This window comes from Budorcas taxicolor, chromosome 11, assembly GCF_023091745.1.
Source record: "Budorcas taxicolor isolate Tak-1 chromosome 11, Takin1.1, whole genome shotgun sequence".
NCBI lineage: Eukaryota > Metazoa > Chordata > Mammalia > Artiodactyla > Bovidae > Budorcas > Budorcas taxicolor.
The window spans coordinates 39,603,622-39,622,916 of NC_068920.1; the positions used below are offsets into that span (position 1 = coordinate 39,603,622).

Consider the following 19,295-nt stretch of genomic DNA (forward strand, 5'->3'; position numbering starts at 1 on the left):
GAGCCTATTTCTTAGCACTTAGGAAAATGGACTTTGAGCTGCTTTGTGTTGCTCTCAAAGCTACACTTAAAGTTTATTCCAAAGAAAATGCAACCCTAGACATGCTTAATATTTTGCTTAAATACCAATAGAGAGGCAACACAGTGTGTGTTCTGCCCTAGGGCCGGCTGTGCGCCTTCACCTTGGTTTCCGTTAGCTCAATGATAAAAGTCATGTTGGTGAAGTCATCCCCTCTTTTGAAGAATTTTTATATCAAGCTAATAGTTCTAATCTTTTCAGAAAGAAACCAAAATAAAAAGTAAGATTCAGGTACCTCCCTGGTGGTTCGGTGGTTAAGAATCCTCCTTCCAATGCAGGGGACACAGGTTCAATCCCTGTTCAGGGGAACTAAGATCCCACACGCCACGAGGCAACTAAGCCTTCACACTGCAACGAAGACCCAGCACAGCCAAAAAAAATTAATTAATTTTTTAAAAAGTAAGGTTCATCAATAGGAAGAAAAATATTGGGCTTTATGCTTTTATAGGTCTGAGATTTCCTTTATCCTTACAAGTCATCTATAGTCCTAGAAGGGGCTAGCTGACCTCTCTTACCTAGAGTAGAAGTGAGTGCCATGTGGCGAGGACATATGTTTCATTTCATCAAAATAAATACTTCCACCTCTCATGCTTATGTTGCTGAGAATGCAAGAGTCCTCAAATTCCATGAGTTACAATAAATGAGTTGCACATATATATATTTTTTTCGTCTTGTCTGATTGTGTTGGCTTTTTTGTTCTTAGGCTTTGGTTAAGAGCCCCACTCAGGATGAGAAGCTCCCGTCCTACCTAGGGAATCTTTCCATTAGCACAAAGCAAGCGAAACTTGAAGTTGACTCATTTTCTGGGACCCTGGGAGCTATTATTAACATTCTGGACCTGTTCTCAACAGTTCCAACCCAAGTGAATTCAGAAATGATGGCGGTGAGTTTGTTCATCTTACAGGAGTCTGGCTTCTCATCTCTTCATCCCTCAGCACTTGGGGTCAAGAAACATAATTTCTCTCCACTGCAAATTCTCTCTTTTCCTAAGCAGTGCCTTGCCAGCTCTGGCTTTTAGCATGTGCGTGTATATCTCGGGATCTTAAGATGATTTTTTAAAAAATCTCAATAGTTTCTTCATTAAAAGAGAATGAATTCTTACCTGCTTTCTAAGAAAACTAGGAATGAAAGGTTTTCAGAATATGTACAAGGTGGGATTCTCAACAATCTCTCACTAAACACGACCTCTGATGCAATCAATGTTTGTTTTTTTTTTTTAATTGAAGTATAGCTGCTTTACAATGTTATGTTCATTTCTGCTGTACAACAGAGAAAATCAGCTATACATATACATATAGCCTCTCTTTGGGGGATTTCCTTCCCACTTCAGTTGGGGGCTTCCCTTGTGGCTCAGCGGGAAAAGAAGGCACCTGCAGTGTGGGAGACCTGGGTTTGGTCCCTGGGTTGGGAAGATCCCCTGGAGAAGGGAAAGGCTGCCCACTCCAGTATTCTGGCCTGGAGAATTCCATAGGCTGTATAGTCCATGGGGTCACAAAGAGTCAGACGCGACTGAGCGACGTCCGCTTTCACTTTTCCCACTTCTGTTATCACAGAGGACTGAGTAGAGTTCCCTGGGCTGTACAGTAGGTTCTAATTCACCATGTATTTCACATGTAATAGTGTAGGTATGTCAGTCTCAATCTCCCAGTTCATCCCATTCCCCTTTTACCACTTGGTATCCATAGGTTTGTTCTCTACATCTGTGTCTCTATTTCTGCTTTGAAAATAAGATTATCTATACCATTTTTCTGTATTCCACATATATGCATTAATGTACAATATTTGTTTTTCTCTTTCTGACTTACTTCACTTTGTGTGACAGTCTCTGAGTCCCATCCACATCTCTTCAAATGACACAATTACATTTCTTTTTATGGCTGAGTAATATTTTATTGTATATATGTACTACATCTTTACCCGTTCCTCTGTTGATGGATATTTAGGTTGCTTCCATGTCTTGGCTATTGTAAATAGTGTTGCAATTAACACTGAGGTGTATTTATCTTTTTGAATGATGGTTTTGTCTGGGTATATGCCCAGGAGTGGAATTGCTGGATCATATGATAGTTCTATTTTTAGTGTTTGAAGGAACCTCCATACGATTTTCCATTCTGGCTATATCAATCTACATTCCCACCAACAATGTAAGAAGGTTCCTTTTTTTCCAGCAGTTAGTGTTCTAAGAGGAAAGAATTCACCCACCAGAGTTCAAATGAAGATACTTTAGCGAAGGGATACTTAGAGAGGTAAAACTAGGAATTTTTTAAAAAGTGTGAGGCAACCAGAGACCAGAAACATTTAGAAACCTTTACTACCTGGAGGATTAACAGGAAGAGGAGGGATGCACCCATAACCTTGGAGGAGGGATCACTGAGCAGGAGCTATAGTATGGGAAGGACACAACTATACCAAAGATATGCTGACAGTAGAAATGAGGATGCAGGAAAAACAGATCTCAGCTTCTTTCTTCTCTCATCATCTCACCTCCTGCTGATGTTTCTCACTGGACAAACCCAACCAGAGGCAACCGGCAAGCAGCTTGGGTTACAAGAGTCCAAGGAGCTTATACAGATCTCCGAGGGCTGTTTAACAAATTGCCGTAAACTGAGTGGCTTATAATGACAGAAACTTCCTCTCTCACACTCCTTGAGGCTAGAAGTCTGGAATCAAGGTGTCTGGGGACCATGTTTCCTCTGAAGGCTCTAGGGAAGAATCTTTGATCACCTCTTCTAGCTTCTAGTGGGTTTTCCTGGTGGCTCAGATGGTAAAAAATCAGCCTGCCAATGCAGGAGACCCAGATTCAGTCCCTGGGTCAGGAAGATCCCTGGAGAAGGGAATGACTACACACTCCAGTATTCTTGTCTGGAGAATCCCATGGACAGAGGAGCGGGTGGGCAGCAGTCCATGGGGCTATACAGAGTCAGGCAAGACTGAATGACTAGCACGTTCGCTTCCCAGCTTCTAGTAGCTCCAGGCATTCTGTGCCTTGTGGCTGCCTCATTCCAACCTCCGACTTTGTCCTCACACGACTCATTTTCTCCATTTATCTCCTCCTCTTCTGTCTCTTTTAAGGATACTTGTCACTGGATTTAGGGCCTACCCAGGTAATCCAGGATAATTTTTCTCTCAAGATCCTTAATAATATCTACCAAGACCCTTTCTCCAAATCAGGTCACATTCACAGTTTGGGAATTAGGACAAGTCATTTTGGAGGCCACCGTTCAACTAACTCCAGGGCTCATCATTTCAGAGAACAGTACCAGGCAAAGAAGGGCAGAGAGAAGCCACTTCTCTCCATGGAGATAAGCCACAAATGACAATTCCAAGTTTATGGGAGAGAGAATCAAAATGTCAAGCAAAAAAGAAAGGTGCCTTTAACAACACTCATCATTTGAGACGGTCTTCTGAGACTCTCTCACCCTTGCTGGTGAAATACCACCCACCCAAAAAGCCTTTACCGGCTTGAGATTTAAAAATAAAACATAAAGCAATTAATAAATATCTCTGCCAGCCTGCTGAGTTGACCTTAGTGAGTTGTATGGGTGGTTCTCACGATCACGACTGCTAAACATTTCACAAAGTCTTGAAGTTGGGGGGGTCCATCCTCTGCTAATTTTCCCCATAAGAAGGTGGATCATTGTCCCCTCAGCCTGTGATGCTGCATTTTCCCCTTCTGTTTTCTTCTTCCCTGTACCCACTTGGAGCTTCCCAGGTGGCTCAGTGGTAAAGAATCCACCTGCCAATGCAGGAGACACTGGAGACTCGGTTTCCATTCCTAGGTCAGAAAGATCCTCTGGAGGAGGAAATGGCAATCCACTCCAGTTCTCTTGTCTGGGAAGTCCCATGGACAGAGGAGCCTGGTGGCCTGCAGTCCATGGGGTCACAGAAGAGTCTGACATGACTTAGCAAATGAGCGTGCACGCCTGCATGTACCCACTTAACCCGTTTCCAAGGAGATGTTCTGTTTTTTTCTCTCTCTCTCTCTTTTATGATTGAAAACATTCAGTTGGTTTGATCTCATGCCTTGTCAATTACAGCACGTCCTCTCCACGGTCAATATCATCCTTGGCAAGTCTGCCTTGAATACCTGGAAGATGTCACAGCAACAAAAAACCAATTATAGCTCGCAGCTATTGGACTCAGTGGAAAGATTTTCCCGAGTTTTAAGGGCAGAAGACAGCATCATCTCCCAACCTAACGTGCAGATGAAGAGCATGGTAATAAAACCTGGCCACCCCCAATCGTACAGGCAGAGCTTTGTCTTCTTAGACTCTGACCTCTGGGGCAACGTGACCATCAGTGGATGCCAGCTGGAGCACCTGCAGCCAGATTCGTTTGTCGTCACCGTGGCTTTCCCAACTCTCAAAACCATCCTCGACCGGGATGTTCCGGGAGAGAACTTTGCCAACAGCCTGGTGATGACCACCACCGTCAGCCGCAGCGTAACCACACCATTCAGGATTCTGATGACTTTCAAAAACAGCCCCCCTTTGGGCGGGATACCGCAGTGTGTCTTCTGGAACTTCAACCTCGCCAACCACACCGGGGGGTGGGACGGCAGTGGGTGCTATGTGAAAGAAGTCACCGAGGACAGTGTGTCCTGCAGCTGTGAACACCTCACCTCCTTCTCCATCCTCATGTCCCCCGACTCCCCAGACCCCGACTCGCTCCTGAAAATCCTGCTGGATATCATTTCCTACATCGGGCTGTGCTTTTCCATCTTGAGCTTAGCGGCCTGCCTCGTCGTGGAGGCCGTGGTGTGGAAATCGGTGACCAAGAACCGGACCTCCTCCATGCGGCACACCTGCATCGTCAACATCACCGCTTCCCTCCTGGTGGCCGACGTCTGGTTCATCGTGGCCGCCGCCATCCACGACCATCGCTTCCCGCTCAACGAGACGGCCTGTGTGGCCGCCACCTTCTTCATCCACTTCTTCTACCTCAGCGTCTTCTTCTGGATGCTGACCCTGGGCCTCATGCTCTTCTACCGCCTGGTTTTCATCCTGCACGACACAAGCAAGTCCATTCAGAAGACGATCGCCTTTTCCCTGGGGTATGGCTGCCCTCTGGTCATCTCAGTCATCACGGTGGGGGCCACCCAGCCCCGGGAGGTCTACATGAGGAAGAATGCCTGCTGGCTCAACTGGGAGGACACCAAGGCCCTGCTGGCCTTCGTCATCCCGGCCCTGATCATCGTGGTGGTGAACATGACCATCACGGTTGTGGTCATCACCAAGATCCTGAGGCCTTCCATCGGGGACAAGCCGAGCAAGCAGGAGAAGAGCAGCCTGTTCCAGGTCACCAAGAGCATTGGGGTCCTCACGCCGCTCCTGGGGCTCACCTGGGGTTTCGGTCTGGCCACCGTGTTCCAGGGGAGCAACGCTGTGTTCCACATTGTGTTTACCCTCCTCAATGCCTTCCAGGTATGCTCTGCAGGGCAGCACTCTCAGCGAGGATCTGCAATGATAGAAACACAAATAAGGGGAGGAATGAGGAAGGGTTTGAGTTCAGAGGAGGCCCTGGCCCTAAAGAACTCAGTGAAAGAGAAAAGGCACGTTCCTCTGCTCCCATGGAACCTCATACCTCTTATCACCTGCATTATAATTTAGTTGCATATGTGCCCCCCTGCTAACTGCCTTGATGATGCACATGGGAGGAAAGTCCCTTCACTACACTGGATTCTGCTATTTATCCAGTGTTATCTTGATGCCATCTATTATATCCTAAATGCAAATACCACCATTAAACCAAACAGCCTCTCCAGTTAATTTCCACAAGCATTAAATGAGCTTTGCCTTGGTGAGGTGGAAGCACCTCTCTTATCAGTACATCCCTAGTTCCAGCAAAGAGCTTGAAACAGGCTAGAAGTTGGGTAACCTTGACAAATGAAGTGAATGCTTGGTACCACATAGTAGGTTCTCAGGTAACATTTGCTGAAGGCTGAAAGAATTCTGCTCCATTCATCATATGAATGGGCTTCCTTGGTGGCTTAGATGGTAGTCTGCCTGAAGTGTGGCAGACCTGGGTTTGATCCCTGGGTTGGGAAGATCCCCCAAAGAAGGAAATGGCAACCCACTCCAGTATTCTTGCTGGGACAATCCCATGGGCAGAGGAGCCTGGCAGGCTACAGTTCATGGGGTCGCAAAGAGTTGGACACGACTGAGCAACTTCACTTTCATGGTACAAAAATGAAACAGACATTCCCTTTGCTCTCCAGCAGTGCAAAACTAATTATAATACAAGTCACATTGTTAGGAGGGCTTTAGCAGAGGTGCAGACAACAAGCCTTTGGAGCATGAGGAGAGGATGCTTGATTGTGATTCAACCAATAGATGAATGGTAACCCTAGGCTCCCATGCACTGGTGAGTAGGCAGGGCATCTGGAGGTGACGCTGAGACATCACCCTAGATGCTCATGCCAAGACCACACAAATTCTGCTACTCCAAACTCCAAGGCTCACATCTAATGATGTCTTGACTAGGAGGGACTGATTTTTCTACCTCATGCCCTACGTTCCCATTACAACCATGAGGGCTACTGTAGACATAAGAGGCATGTTTAATAACAAAACCAGCAGAACCTCCAGCTTACAGTTCATATGGAAGCAGGGAAATTGAAAATATCCTTATAACATTGAAGGTCCCTTGGTGTGGACCTGCCACATCATTGTCATCTACTTGACCATAAATGCAGCTGTAGAAAGAAGTAGCTTACAAATCCTATGCTATGTGAACAAGAGTTTCTATTTTGCTAGACAAAAATATGATTAGTAAATATGATTACAGTGCACCTCTTTCTAATTTTTTTCAGGGATTATTCATTTTACTCTTTGGATGCCTCTGGGATCAGAAGGTAAGAACCGTGACAGTGATGCTCCTAGAAAAGTCTAACGAACCATGACATGTTAGGTTGACAATGGCCTCTTTCTGTTTTAACCTTTTCATTTTATATTGGAATAGAGCTGATTAACAATGTTGTGATAGTTTCAGGTGAACAGGGAAGGGACTCAGCCATACATATGCATGTATCCATTCTCCCCCAAACTCCCCTCCCATCCAGGCTGCTACATAACATTGAGCAGAGTTCCCTGTGCTCTAGAGTAGGACCTTGTCCGTTATTCATTTTAAACACAGCAGTGTATACATGTTGATCCCAAACTTCCTAACTATCCCTTCCCCCCACTCTCCCCTCCTGACAACCGTAAGTTCATTCTTTAAATCTGTGAGTCTGTTTCTGTTTGGTGAATAAGTTCATTTTTTCATTTCTTTTTAGATTCCACATAGAAGAGATGTCACACAATATTTCTCCTTCTCTGACTTACTTCACTCAGTATGACAGTGTCTAGGTCCATTCATGTTGTTTCAAATGGCATTATTTCATTATTTTTAATGGCTGGGTAATATTCCATTGTATATATGTACCACACCTTCTTTATCCATTCCTCTGTCAATGGACATTTAGCTTGCTTCCATGTCTTGGCTATTGTAAACAGTGCTACAATGAACATTGGTTTGCATGTATCCTTTTGGACCATATCGCTCTCTGGGTATATGCCCAGGAGTGGAATTGCAGGGTCACATGGTAGCTCTGTTCTTAGTTTTTTAAGGGCCCTCCACACTGGTCCCCATAGTGGCTGTTACCAATTTACATTCCCACCAACAGTATAGGAGGCTTCCTTTCTCTCCATACCCTTATCAGCATTTGACAACGGCGTCTCTTAAACTCTGCAGGTGCAGGAAGCCTTGCTGAATAAGTATTCACGGTCAAAATGGTCTTCACAGCACTCAAAGGTAAATAGTTTCTTTGCAGAGACTTTGAAAAACCCCTCTCTCTCCACTACCAATTGTAGTGTAGTGTAATAATTATAGATTATGCCACTGTGTTTGCTTTGTACCTGATTCTGCCTTTTAATCAAAACCATGGCAATGAACGAGCATTTAGATGCTGTCCCCACATCTTAAAATAGGGGTTATAGGGGCCAATAGCACAGATAGTATCAACTGGAAGCTAAGACCAAATTTCAATGAGAAGCAATCTTCTGGGGAAACTCAAGGCCATTTATGAGCCTTGGGAACACAATTTGAAGAATAATGATGAATTTTGTCTGGTTCTTCTTGGAAAATAACTTTGTTTTCACATGTCAGAAGATAATAAGCCTTATCAAACAGTAAAATATGTATTTGGAAGTCAATTGCCTAATACCTATGATGAGATTCCAGTGTTTCAAAAGGTGGCTTTCCTGCTTAAATTGAAAGTGGTATTCACTCAGTCGCGTCCAGTTCTTTGACACCCAAGAACTTAAGCCCTCCAAGCCCCTCTGTCCATGGAATTCTCCAGGCAAGAACACTGGAGGGAGTTGCCATTCCTTTCTCCAGGGGATCTTCCTGATCCTAGGATTGAAGCCAGGCCTCCTGCATTGCAGGCAGATTCTTAATGGTCTGAGCCACCAGTAGGCTTTCCCGCTTAATTTGTCTGAAATAGAAATTCAGGTTCACCCAGGCCCTCTCATTAGGTGAGATGAAAGATGCAGCCAGTGAACACGAGAGGGCAGCAAACAAATCATCTTACAGATTCAAACCGGACCTTGGACTAACATGTTTACTTTGTAATTCTTTTTTCCTTCTCTAGTCAACATCCATAGGTTCATCTACACCTGTATTTTCTATGAGTTCTCCAATATCAAGAAGATTTAACAATTTGTTTGGTAAAACAGGTACGTAGCGTCCTCTGGATGTCTCCTGGGTTGACCTACACGTATTTGCCCTGGGGGGACAGCTCACCCCTAGTGTCCAACTGTCCACTTCATAACATTGACCCACAATGGCCTTATTTGGGGCAGAGTTTAAACACTTGCTTATATTTTCCCAAACTACCAGGAGGTTGGTACAGAGGGCAAATGCCTTCAGCCTGCAGAGAACTCTACATCAAAACCATATCCACCGTAAAAATGGGAACTGTATGTTAATTGCTATCCTGGTCAAACACAAACTTCTATTCATGTTATATAAGAATAGGTAGGTCCTAGTTCTGGGTTATGGTACAGCGAAGAAAATAATTAGAGGATCCTACCATAGCATCCCAAGCTGTGAGTTTCATTTCTATTTTTTTCTTTTTTTGGAGTGTTCTCGTTTTACACATGGGCATTTTTAAAACCTTGCGTATGAGGGATCACCCGAGTTAGCTATTCTATTAGGGACATGTGCAATGAACATTTTCTCCGTTTAGACATAAGATGAAGGATGTGAATGACTTTGGGCAGTGGGTCTCGGCTGTTCTGGCAAGCTGAAAGCCCTGTCCCATGTCACCCCGACTCCTCACCTCCTGCCAGGGAAAACAGGCACTAGAATTCCTTCTAGCTCCTCCACACTGAACAGATCTCTCAAAAGAAGAAGTGTATGAAATGTGTCGAAAGCCTTCCAGACTGTGGCTCTCTGGATAAGAGTGAATTTGGGGAATGCCTATTAGTTATTAAAGCTCAGGAGAACTTGGCATTTGGGGCTTCAGCTTGATGTTTTACTCATGAAACTGGAGAACCTTCGCTTTTGGTTGGATCTGTTGTGAAATCATCCGAGATCCAGGGTATGTTGGAACATTTCCCCTTGGCGGGCATTGTCCCTGGATCGTGTCTGTGGTGCTAAGTCGCTTCATTGTATCCAACTTTTTGGGACTGCCTGGACTGTAGCTCACCAGGCTCCTCTGTCCATGGGATTCTCCAGGCAAGAATACCGGAGTGGGTTGCCATTTCCTCCCCCAGGGGATCTTCCTGATCCAGGGATCAAACCAGCATCTCTTAAGTCTCCTGCTTTGGTAGGCAGGTTCTTTACCACCAGCGCCCCCTGGGAAGCCCCGGATGGTGTTTAGCATTTGCATTAAAGTGAGAACAGTGAAAACTCTATGAAATGATTCCACAGAATCTGAGTTACACACTATGTAAGGCCAGTGAAGTGTATTCCCTGCTCCTGAACCAGTCAGATCAAGAGCTGAGGCCCAGATCCCGAGGTCCTAGGACCCGAGACTCCCGGCAGCTGCCACTCAGCCTTTCAGGGTCATTCATGCTGATCCACGGTGGCCTATTCGAGGGCTCCATAATCACTGTAACTTTGGTTTATGTTGTCAGCAGCCCCAAGGGCTCCCCCAGGCAATGATGGAAACCCTGTTAGCCGTGGCAGTCCGCCCATCTGATGGTAGGGTGGGCACTATGTCACTTCCCCTGCCCAACACACAGCCCCTACTGTTCCCCTGCTCTGTGCCCCGCCCCCACGCTGGCATCAGTCTGTGCCGTTGCTCCCTGCTGCCCCCACCCTCAGCACTTCTGTTGCCATCCCCTGACTCCGGCTGCTTTCCTGGTCCTGCCTCTTCTTCCCCTGCAATCTCCTCTTTACTTTACTTTCCTCCCTTTCCCTGGCTCAGACCCCTCCTGAGAGCTTCCCCAAGTCACACCAACCCAAGGGGACCAGGGATGTTCCTCCATATGGATGTCCCCCAGGCTGTTGCATGAGGCAGCATGCAGAGGGCTGCCCGTGTCAAGATCGCCCTGTCCTCTGTAGAAATCTGGCTGCTGGTGTGATGTGAAGTAGTTAGTGCTTGACTTATCGGCTGCCACGCATGCTTGAGAACAGCTTGGTTTGTTCTCCAGGACTTCTGGGGTCTGGGGAGGGGGGCAGGCACGGGTTCGTTTCCAGGCATGGCTTACCTGGCTCCTGCAGTACAGCGCCCCCTGGGCGATCAGCAGAGATTCACACCCCAGTGATCACGAAGCAGTGTGACCTTCAGCTGAGCCGCTGTTCTGTTTTTTAGGAACATACAATGTTTCCACCCCCGAAACAACCAGTTCATCCCTGGAAAACACGTCCAGTGCTTATTCATTGCTCAACTAAGGACAGGAAAATCCAGCCCATGGGATCTCTTGGGAAACAGTGGATGTGCTCTGCAAAAGAGATCCTTTCCAAGCCATGGGTAACATGTTTTTTCTACAGGCCTCTGGGAGCAGATGCTTAAGAGACTTTTTCATGAAGGAAGAGGCTTTCTTTTGTAAAGACAGACCAAAGGAAATTGTTGCGTTTATGTTGCTGCCCCACCCCTGTCTCCTGTGTGATACCAAATGTGTATAGTATTTAATTGAAACTGACGCCAACTTCTCTGTCTATATTGTAAAATAGAATTTCAGAGACATTTTTCCTTTTCACACCCTGGGCCCAAAGAGAAGCTTTGATTAAAATAATAAGTAAAAGGCCAGGACTTAGGAAACTCTTCAGTGAATTCTAGGAAGGAAGGATGGAAGAGAGGGATGGAGGAAACTACCAGGAAAAAAATATAGAGAATAACAGAAGGACCACGTGTTAAGATTTCTATGTTAATGACCCAATACTTTTACTACTCAGATAATGCAACACTGAAAATTAAAAATGACTCCAAAATGAAAACTGAAAATTAGCCATGGAGAAAGTTGAATCTTTTCCTGGTGTTGTTTTAGCTAAGAGAGATCAAAAAAGAAAAAAAACAGGCAATGAAAAAATAGGGAGGAAATTATATCGTCAAGATGCTTTTAAATGAATGACAATATTTACAAGAATTTCACAGAAGACAGGACTCTTCTGATGCTAAACACATACATATGTGTTACTGTGTGTTAAGGTTGGAGCTAAGAGGAATTAATGGACAGAGGAAGTGTGATTAGATTATTAGATCCCAGCTGACCACCTGCTGATTACATTTTTATTATTAATAGTTTAGCAGAACAGCCTTAGGTTTTGGTTTGTTCCACTTTTTGTAAGCAAATATATATATATTTGTCTATCCATTCATTTCCAAATGTGATATATTGCACTGAAAACAGACCCTCCCAACTGTCATGAATTATATTTAACAGCTTTAACCAGGTACTTTTCTGTGCATGCTAGAAAAGATTTTAATGATCTTACAGTGTTGTATATTATTATTTTTGTGGATTGAGAGGCCCTGGATGTGCTGTATAGCTCTGTGTTAATTCTTTCAGTTCCTAAGTTCCCAGACCAATATACATTTGGAGTTTTCTGCTGTCTAAATGGCATTTATTCTAACTACTTAGAAATCTTCTGGAAAAAGCTCTACAGCTGGCTAGTCTGTGCTCCTAATGACACTTTACCTTGATGAACAGATGGTGCAGATTGTTTGGGAACTATGTGCATGTGTGTGTTTCACCTGTGTGTGTGTGCATTTCATAAAAATATAAATATTTATTAAAATATTATCCATAGCAAAGTTTACCATGTGCTGTAGCTACAGTAACCAAATATTCCAAATCAAAGTCTGATCCTAGGGCCATAATGAAATAGAATAAAAAATGTGGGAGTTCTCTGAAAATACGGGCAATGTGGTCTTCATGAGGATGGATCTAACGGGTGCAACCATCAGGAAGAAAGGACCAAAGAGGCTGAGATCCAATGACCATTTATTCACTGAGGTTTGAAAGAGTTTTCTTTTAATAATTTTACTGTTTAAAATCAATTCCTTTTATTTTTAATTAAATTCTACCTCTGTCTCTCTTTTCTTTATGGGAAGGGAGAGATTGGACAGACAGAAATCCCAATCACGTTTCAAGGAAATGAACTCCTTTTTTTTTTTCCTTTTTCTACATACTCACAAGTGACATAAATACACCCACATTTGCCAGCAAACTGTCACATCATTATCCCAACTGAAGAGTTCATTATTTAAAGTCCCTGAAGGAAATGATTATAAAGCTCAGAATTCTCCAGGGAATGATCAACTTTGGGCAGAAGTTGGTACTGAGAAGACAGAGCCAGAGGTTAGGCTGGATGATCAACTGAGTTCGATTTAGACATCAGGAAAAGAATGGCTTTACTGATTTGGTTTCTGGGGTTCTATCCATGAAAACTGAGACAAGGTTAGACAGTATTGATGTGATCAGCCAGGGAAAGCATTGCATTCAGAAGGCTGTGGTTCTCCTGTTCGAAATCACAAAACTATAAGAAACACTGACCTTCCACCCACTTCTTAAAGATCCTCTGGGAATTGTTGTCCTGAACTTTGTAACGACAGGAACCTCCAGTGGGGCTCCCCAGCATGGGGATCTGGTTCTTTGCCAACGTTCATTAATGGAGGCATGTTCCCTCAACCCCAAGGCATACACACACATGTGCACACACACACATGTGCACACACACACACGTTCAAGGTGTGCCTATACCTCCCCCCTTTCAAGTCAGAGTGTTGGATCCACATTCCAGAAAAGCTGTGCAAACAAAACCCTGAAGAAGTACAGTACATGCTGGCTCTCTGCTCAACTGCAAGAGACATGGTTCAGTCACCGCTCTTTGCCAAGAATACCCTGAAATAAGCCACAGAACTCAACACTGTAAAAAAGAGTGGTCTATGAATCTGTTTATTACAGCGGGAGCCATGCTTGTCCCTGGGGTCACCTGTTTTCAAACAGAAATGATTTCAAGGCTCTGGGCAGCAGATTTCCGAGGGAAGAAAGAATGGGAACTCTGGTGTTGGCACAAAGTGAGATGCGGCGCCTACTTCAGCTGGAAAGTGTCCACTACTTGCCCACGTCCCTAAAATCTCTCAGTGTATAAAGCCGGTTCCACCGGGCAAAACCTTCTTGCATTAAGGGACTTTCTGGTAAGTCAGTTTCTTGCAATGGAGTCTATACTGCTGCTTCAGAGGCTGTGAGGTCAGGGCATCCACCACTGAGCAGTGGATACAAACTACAGAGGGAGTCTCAGCCCAGAATAACATTCTGAGTCCAGTGCCACACATCCTCTCCTGGATGAGTCATACATCTGCCACCCTCCCGTCCGAGTCATACTGTTTACTTGGAGAAAGAGGTAAATACAAGTCCGTGGGGGATTTCAGGATCTAGGTTGCTAAGGCCAGAAATTAAGAAAGACTGTGGGAAGACATAGCCCTTTGTGGTTTGTGTAGGGAACTTCACAGAGGTTGAAAGACTAAAACAAAAAAGTTTTGCGGGGATGAGAAAGATTATAGCAACCAGCAAGCACGGAGGAGGCAGAAGACATTATCCTGAGTCACAGGTCACAACCACTTCAGAAGACAAAGGAAATAGTCGTGAGGTCATAGAAGCGGCCTGTGGGCAGAATGCACTGTGTTTGTGGCAGGTGAAGGTGCTGTCGAATGGGGCTCCACGTCCCCTAGAGAAAGTCAGTGACTCAGGCCGGCAGAAGTCTGATTCCCCAAGTGTCCAAAATAAAGGAGGGGCTTTGTAGTTTTTGAACACCCATGAAAACAGTGTCTCATCATTGCAGAGGTATTAGCTTTGAAGTGCGGAGAAAGCGATGGCACCCCACTTCAGTACTCTTGCCTGGAAAACCCCGTGGATGGAGGAGCCTGGTAGGCTGCAGTCCATGGGGTCGCTGTGAGTCGGGCATGACTGAGCGACTTCACTTTCACTTTTCACTTTCATGCATTGGAGAAGGAAATGGCAACCCACTCCAGTGTTCTTGCCTGGAGAATCCCAGGGACAGGGGAGCCTGGTGGGCTGCCGTCTATGGGGTCGCACAGAGTCGGACACGACTGAAGCGACTTAGCAGCAGCAGTAGCAGCAGCTTTGAAGTGAGATGCTATAGGTTTCTAAAATTATGACTTGGGATTTTCAATCATGTCTTAATAGCATTCCAGCATACGCTCTGTTCATGGGGTTCTTGACTCAGTGGACATGAATCTGAGTGAACTCTAGGAGATAGTGAAGGACAGGGAAGCCTGGCATTCTGCAGTCCATGGGATCGCAAAGAGCCAGACATGACTTAGCGACTCAACAACACATATCTCTATCTTTCCCTTGCTTATAATAATAAAATATCTAAAAAGATGGTGTGAAGCTTTTTTTTAATATAAATTGTCTACACTTTTGCAATAGGCTACTGCCACTGTTTCCGACTTCTCCACGTCCACCAGAATTTAACTCCTTCTCCAGCGAATGGTCACTTCTCTTCTCTAGGCGTGGGGACGTGGGTGGGGGGTGTCTGAAGCTCACAAGCTGAGGGCTAACATCTTTCCTCACACAATTCACGTTCCCACTCAGCATATGGAGCCCAGAAACTTAAGAGGCTTTAAACAGGAGACCTGGGGGTAAAGTTTTCAGGACCGGACTGTGGGTGAATCAAATTTAAAAAAATGTCTGTTCTGACATTTGCATGTGGCTTGGTTGGCATTTTCATGGACAGCTGAAAACACAGCCCTGTGGCTTCTGTGAGCAATAGATACTTCTGCAACAGGTCCTGTATTTCCCAGATTAGTTTTATATGGCTGTGTGACATATTACCACAAAGTTAGAGGCTGGAAACCATATCCGGTAGTTAGCACACAGTTTCTGGGCATGGTTAACACTACCTTCTGCTCAGAGTTTTACCAGGCTGAACTCAAGCTGTCAGCTAGGGCTGTGGTCTCATCTGAAAGCTAGGGTCCTCCTCCAAGCTCAGCAGTTGCTTGCCAGATTTCTACTCCTCAGTTCCAGGACTGAGGTCATCCTTAGTTCCTGGAGGTGTCTTACCATCCCCTGCCCTACGGTCTTCTCCCAACAGGGCAGGTGGCTTCTTCAAAGTCAACAGAAGAGCTTCTGCGGCCACTCTGAATCTCTGGTACTTCTTCAGTCTCAGATCTCCAGACACACTTTTAAAGGACTCACCTGATTAGGTCTGGTCCACCTGGGATAATCTCCCTTGAGATGAACTCAAAGCCAGATGATGAGGGACCTTAATTACACCGGCAAGATCCCTTCATCTTTTCCCTGTAATGTAATCTACTCCTGGGAGTGATATCTCATCAGAGACACAGGTCCTGCTCACAGTCCAGGGGAGAAGATGACACAAGTTTTATCTTCAGATTATTTTTAAAACAGAAGTTAAGGACCCCACACTGCTCTGTAGAATCTGTATGAGGTCTGAGCTGTAGACATGGTGACCTCCAAGCTTTCCTTTATCCTTAGGTGTAATCACCCAGAGAAGGGTCTCTCTGGACAGTATTAGTAATATGGCTGGTGTGCTGCAAATATGTTCATCCTATTCTGTCCGCTGAATATGCAAATACAACCAAAGTCACCTTTCCCAAAGGCATGGCTTCCAGGTGTGTGGACAACTCAGGGAAAGGGTGTCATGTGGGAAAGCTTGATTTGTCCAGATGAAAAGAGGCTCACAGCTCTGCAGCTGACAACCTTCCCCACACTGTGTGTGTCTGGTGTGGCAGGTAGAATAAGCCCAGGAGCTAATATACCATTGAGGTTTAGGTCAACAGGGCAGAGATCTGAGCATACAGGTGCTGGCCTGTCCTATAAGCTTTTGTTCATCAGACCTCTCACTCCTTAAAAACCAAACCAAAATGCTTCTCATGCTGGGCACATCACCTTCGAGTCCTCCACCACCAGTGAAGTACTGCCACCTGCAGGTCATATTTGGGACTGCAAACGTTTTCATCCCTTAAGAGACTCTGTGTGTGTGTGTGTGTGTGTGTGTGTGTGTGTGTGTGTGTGTGTGTGTGTCTGTCTGTCTGTCTGTCTGTCTGTCTGTCTGATAGTTGCTTAGTTGTGTCCGACTCTTTGCAACCCCATAGACCGCAGCCCACCAGGCCCCTCTGTCTATGGGATTCTCCAGGCAAGAACATTGTAGTGGGTTGCCATTTCCTTCTCCAGCCACTATGGAGAACAGTGTGGAGACCCCTTAAAAAACTGCAAATAGAACTGCCTTATGACCCAGCAATCCCACTGCTGGGCATACACACCGAGGAAACCAGAATTGAAAGAGACACGTGTACTCCAATGCTCATTGCATCACTGTTTATAATATCCAGGACATGGAAGCAACCTAGATGTCTATCAACAGATGAATGGATAAGAAAGCTGTGGTACATACACACAATGGAGTATTACTCAGCCATTAAAAAGAATACATTTGGATCAGTTCTAATGAGGTGGATGAAACTGGAGCCTGTTATACAGAATGAAGTAAGCCAGAAAGAAAAGCACCAATACAGTGTACTAATGCATATATATGGAATTTAGAAAGATGGTAATGATAACCCTGTATGCAAGACAGCAAAAGAGACACAGATGTATAGAAGTCTTTTGGACTCTGTGGGAGAGGGAGAGGGAGGGATGATTTGGGAGAATGGCATTGAAACATGTATAACATCATATATGAAATGAATCGCCAGTCCAGGTTCAATGCAGGATACAGGATGCTTGGGGCTGGTGCACTGGGATGACCCAGAGGGATGGTACGGGGAGGTCCAGGGAGGGAGGTGGAAGGGGGGTTCAGGATGGGGAACACATGTACACCCATGGCGGATTCATGTTGATGTATGGCAAAACCGATACAATATTGTAAAATAATTAGCCTCCAATTAAAATAAATAAATTAAAAAAATAATAAAAGTGGATCATAAAAAAAGAAAGTGAAGTCATTCAGTCATGTCCTACTCTTTGCAACCCCATGGACTGTAGCCTACCAGGTTCCCCCATCCATGGAATTTTCCAGGCAAGAGTACTGGAGAAGAGACTCACGGAGGGAGTGAATTCTCAATGCTGGGGTCGCAGGTTCCACCTCTGGTCAGGGAACTGGATCACACATGTTGCAACAGAGTTTGCATGCTGCAACTAAGACCCAGCACAAGCAAGTAAACAGATAAATATTCTGAAAAAAGATTCATCGATCTCTCGTGGGATAAGCTGCTACCACATGCCTACATGGGTCAGAGGACTTTGGAATTTTCTGGTCATTTGCCCTGATATCTTTTTTTACTTTGTGTGTGTGTGTGAATATTTTTATTTTTTTATTTTTATATTTTGGCTGTGCTACATGGCAGGTAGGATATTAGTTCCCCAAAAAGGGATGGAACCTGTGCCCCCTGCAGTGGATGCTTGGAGCCATAACCACTGGACCAGAAGAAAGTCCCTGTCCTGACGTTTTTCTTTGTAAAATAATGTATACATCATTCAGAAAGGAAGACATTTAGTTTTGTATTTTGAAGCCTTCCTCCCCAACCCTGACTTTATGAAGTTTATACTTTATTCATGTAAATAGGAAGAAAAATATGCTTCCTAAAATCCTTTATGTGCAAAGGAACACATTTTGAACTATTGAGGAATGTGGGGAGGGCAGAGTGATCTGGTTGGACTATGAGGTGAGTCACGTATATATATATATATATATATATATATATTTCATTGGCTGAACCTCACAGCATGTGGGATCTTAGTTCCCCAACCAGGAATCAAACCTGAGCCCCCTGCATTGGAAGCACAGAGTTTTAACCATTGGGCCACCAGGGAAGTCCCACGTGTATTTTAAATTTTGTTGGAGCCACTTTACAAAACGTCAGGAGGTAAAATGAATTGCAGTAATATATTTGATTTAACCCAACAGACCCCACATCTTGGCATTTCAGGGTGTAATTTATGTAAAATTCTTAATTAGCTATTTTATATTCCTTTTTGTTTTAACACCACGTGTTCACAACCTAGTGTGTGCTTTACGCCACAGGTGCCCAGCAGATTTCCAGTGCTAAGGACCCACGTGTATCTAGAAGCTGCTGCCCCAGGGAGCACAGCTTAGAGCATAATCAGGCACGAATGCTTCTGCTGTGCTGTTTCTTTTCTCTGTAGGAACACCAGGGTAGGAAAATGAATTTAAAACAGGCCTTGCCACATCATTCGGGCCGGTCTCTGCAGAGATGCTGCACATATGGGAGCTGGAGGGACCAGAAATCCATAATATTCGGGGTGGCCATGAAGTTCGTTGGTGTTCGTGTTCATTCATGTTCATTTGTAACAGCTTATGGAAAAATCCAAATGAAATTTTGGGCCACCCCCAATACTTTTCTTCCATACAACTCCTGCCCCTCCAAGCTGGCTTGAAAGCCACACTCTTATACCCTGTCCTTGGAGATCGCTGACAAGCATGGGGTATCAGCCCCGGCAAATGGCAGCTTCACGTCTTTTCCAGGAAGAGGTAAGGGCCCGAAGATCCCCATCGCCTGCTTTGTTGAAGGGAAAGCTTGAGGTCTCATTGGCGGGATGTAGCAGAAAGCACATGGCTCCTGGAACAGAACACATCTTTCCTCATTCTTCTGGACCCTTCACAAAAGCTCTCTGGCCCTTGGTTTACCCATCTGAAAAATGGGAATCATTTTAATTACCTCTCAAGTCTATTTTTAAGCTCCCAAAGCATAGTTTATAGGAATATGTTTTGGAAGCGTCAAG

At 44.8% G+C, this 19,295-nt stretch overlaps 1 protein-coding gene across 5 annotated transcripts in view; it reads left to right on the plus strand.

Moving 5' to 3' along the window:
• Nucleotides 1-12,354, plus strand: part of ADGRF5 (adhesion G protein-coupled receptor F5) — a 113,276-nt gene extending 100,922 nt beyond the window's left edge. For 3 of the 5 annotated variants that reach the window (XM_052648734.1, XM_052648733.1, XM_052648735.1), the window contains exons 17-22: nt 782-961; nt 4,116-5,501; nt 6,890-6,931; nt 7,810-7,869; nt 8,708-8,792; nt 10,877-12,354. In XM_052648734.1, coding sequence (XP_052504694.1) covers nt 782-961; nt 4,116-5,501; nt 6,890-6,931; nt 7,810-7,869; nt 8,708-8,792; nt 10,877-10,956 — 1,833 coding nt within the window. In that variant the 3' untranslated portion in view covers nt 10,957-12,354. The remainder of the gene's footprint in view (nt 1-781; nt 962-4,115; nt 5,502-6,889; nt 6,932-7,809; nt 7,870-8,707; nt 8,793-10,876) is intronic. The other 2 variants (XM_052648736.1, XM_052648737.1) reach the window with 1 other exon arrangement.
• Nucleotides 12,355-19,295: the final 6,941 nt, after the last annotated feature.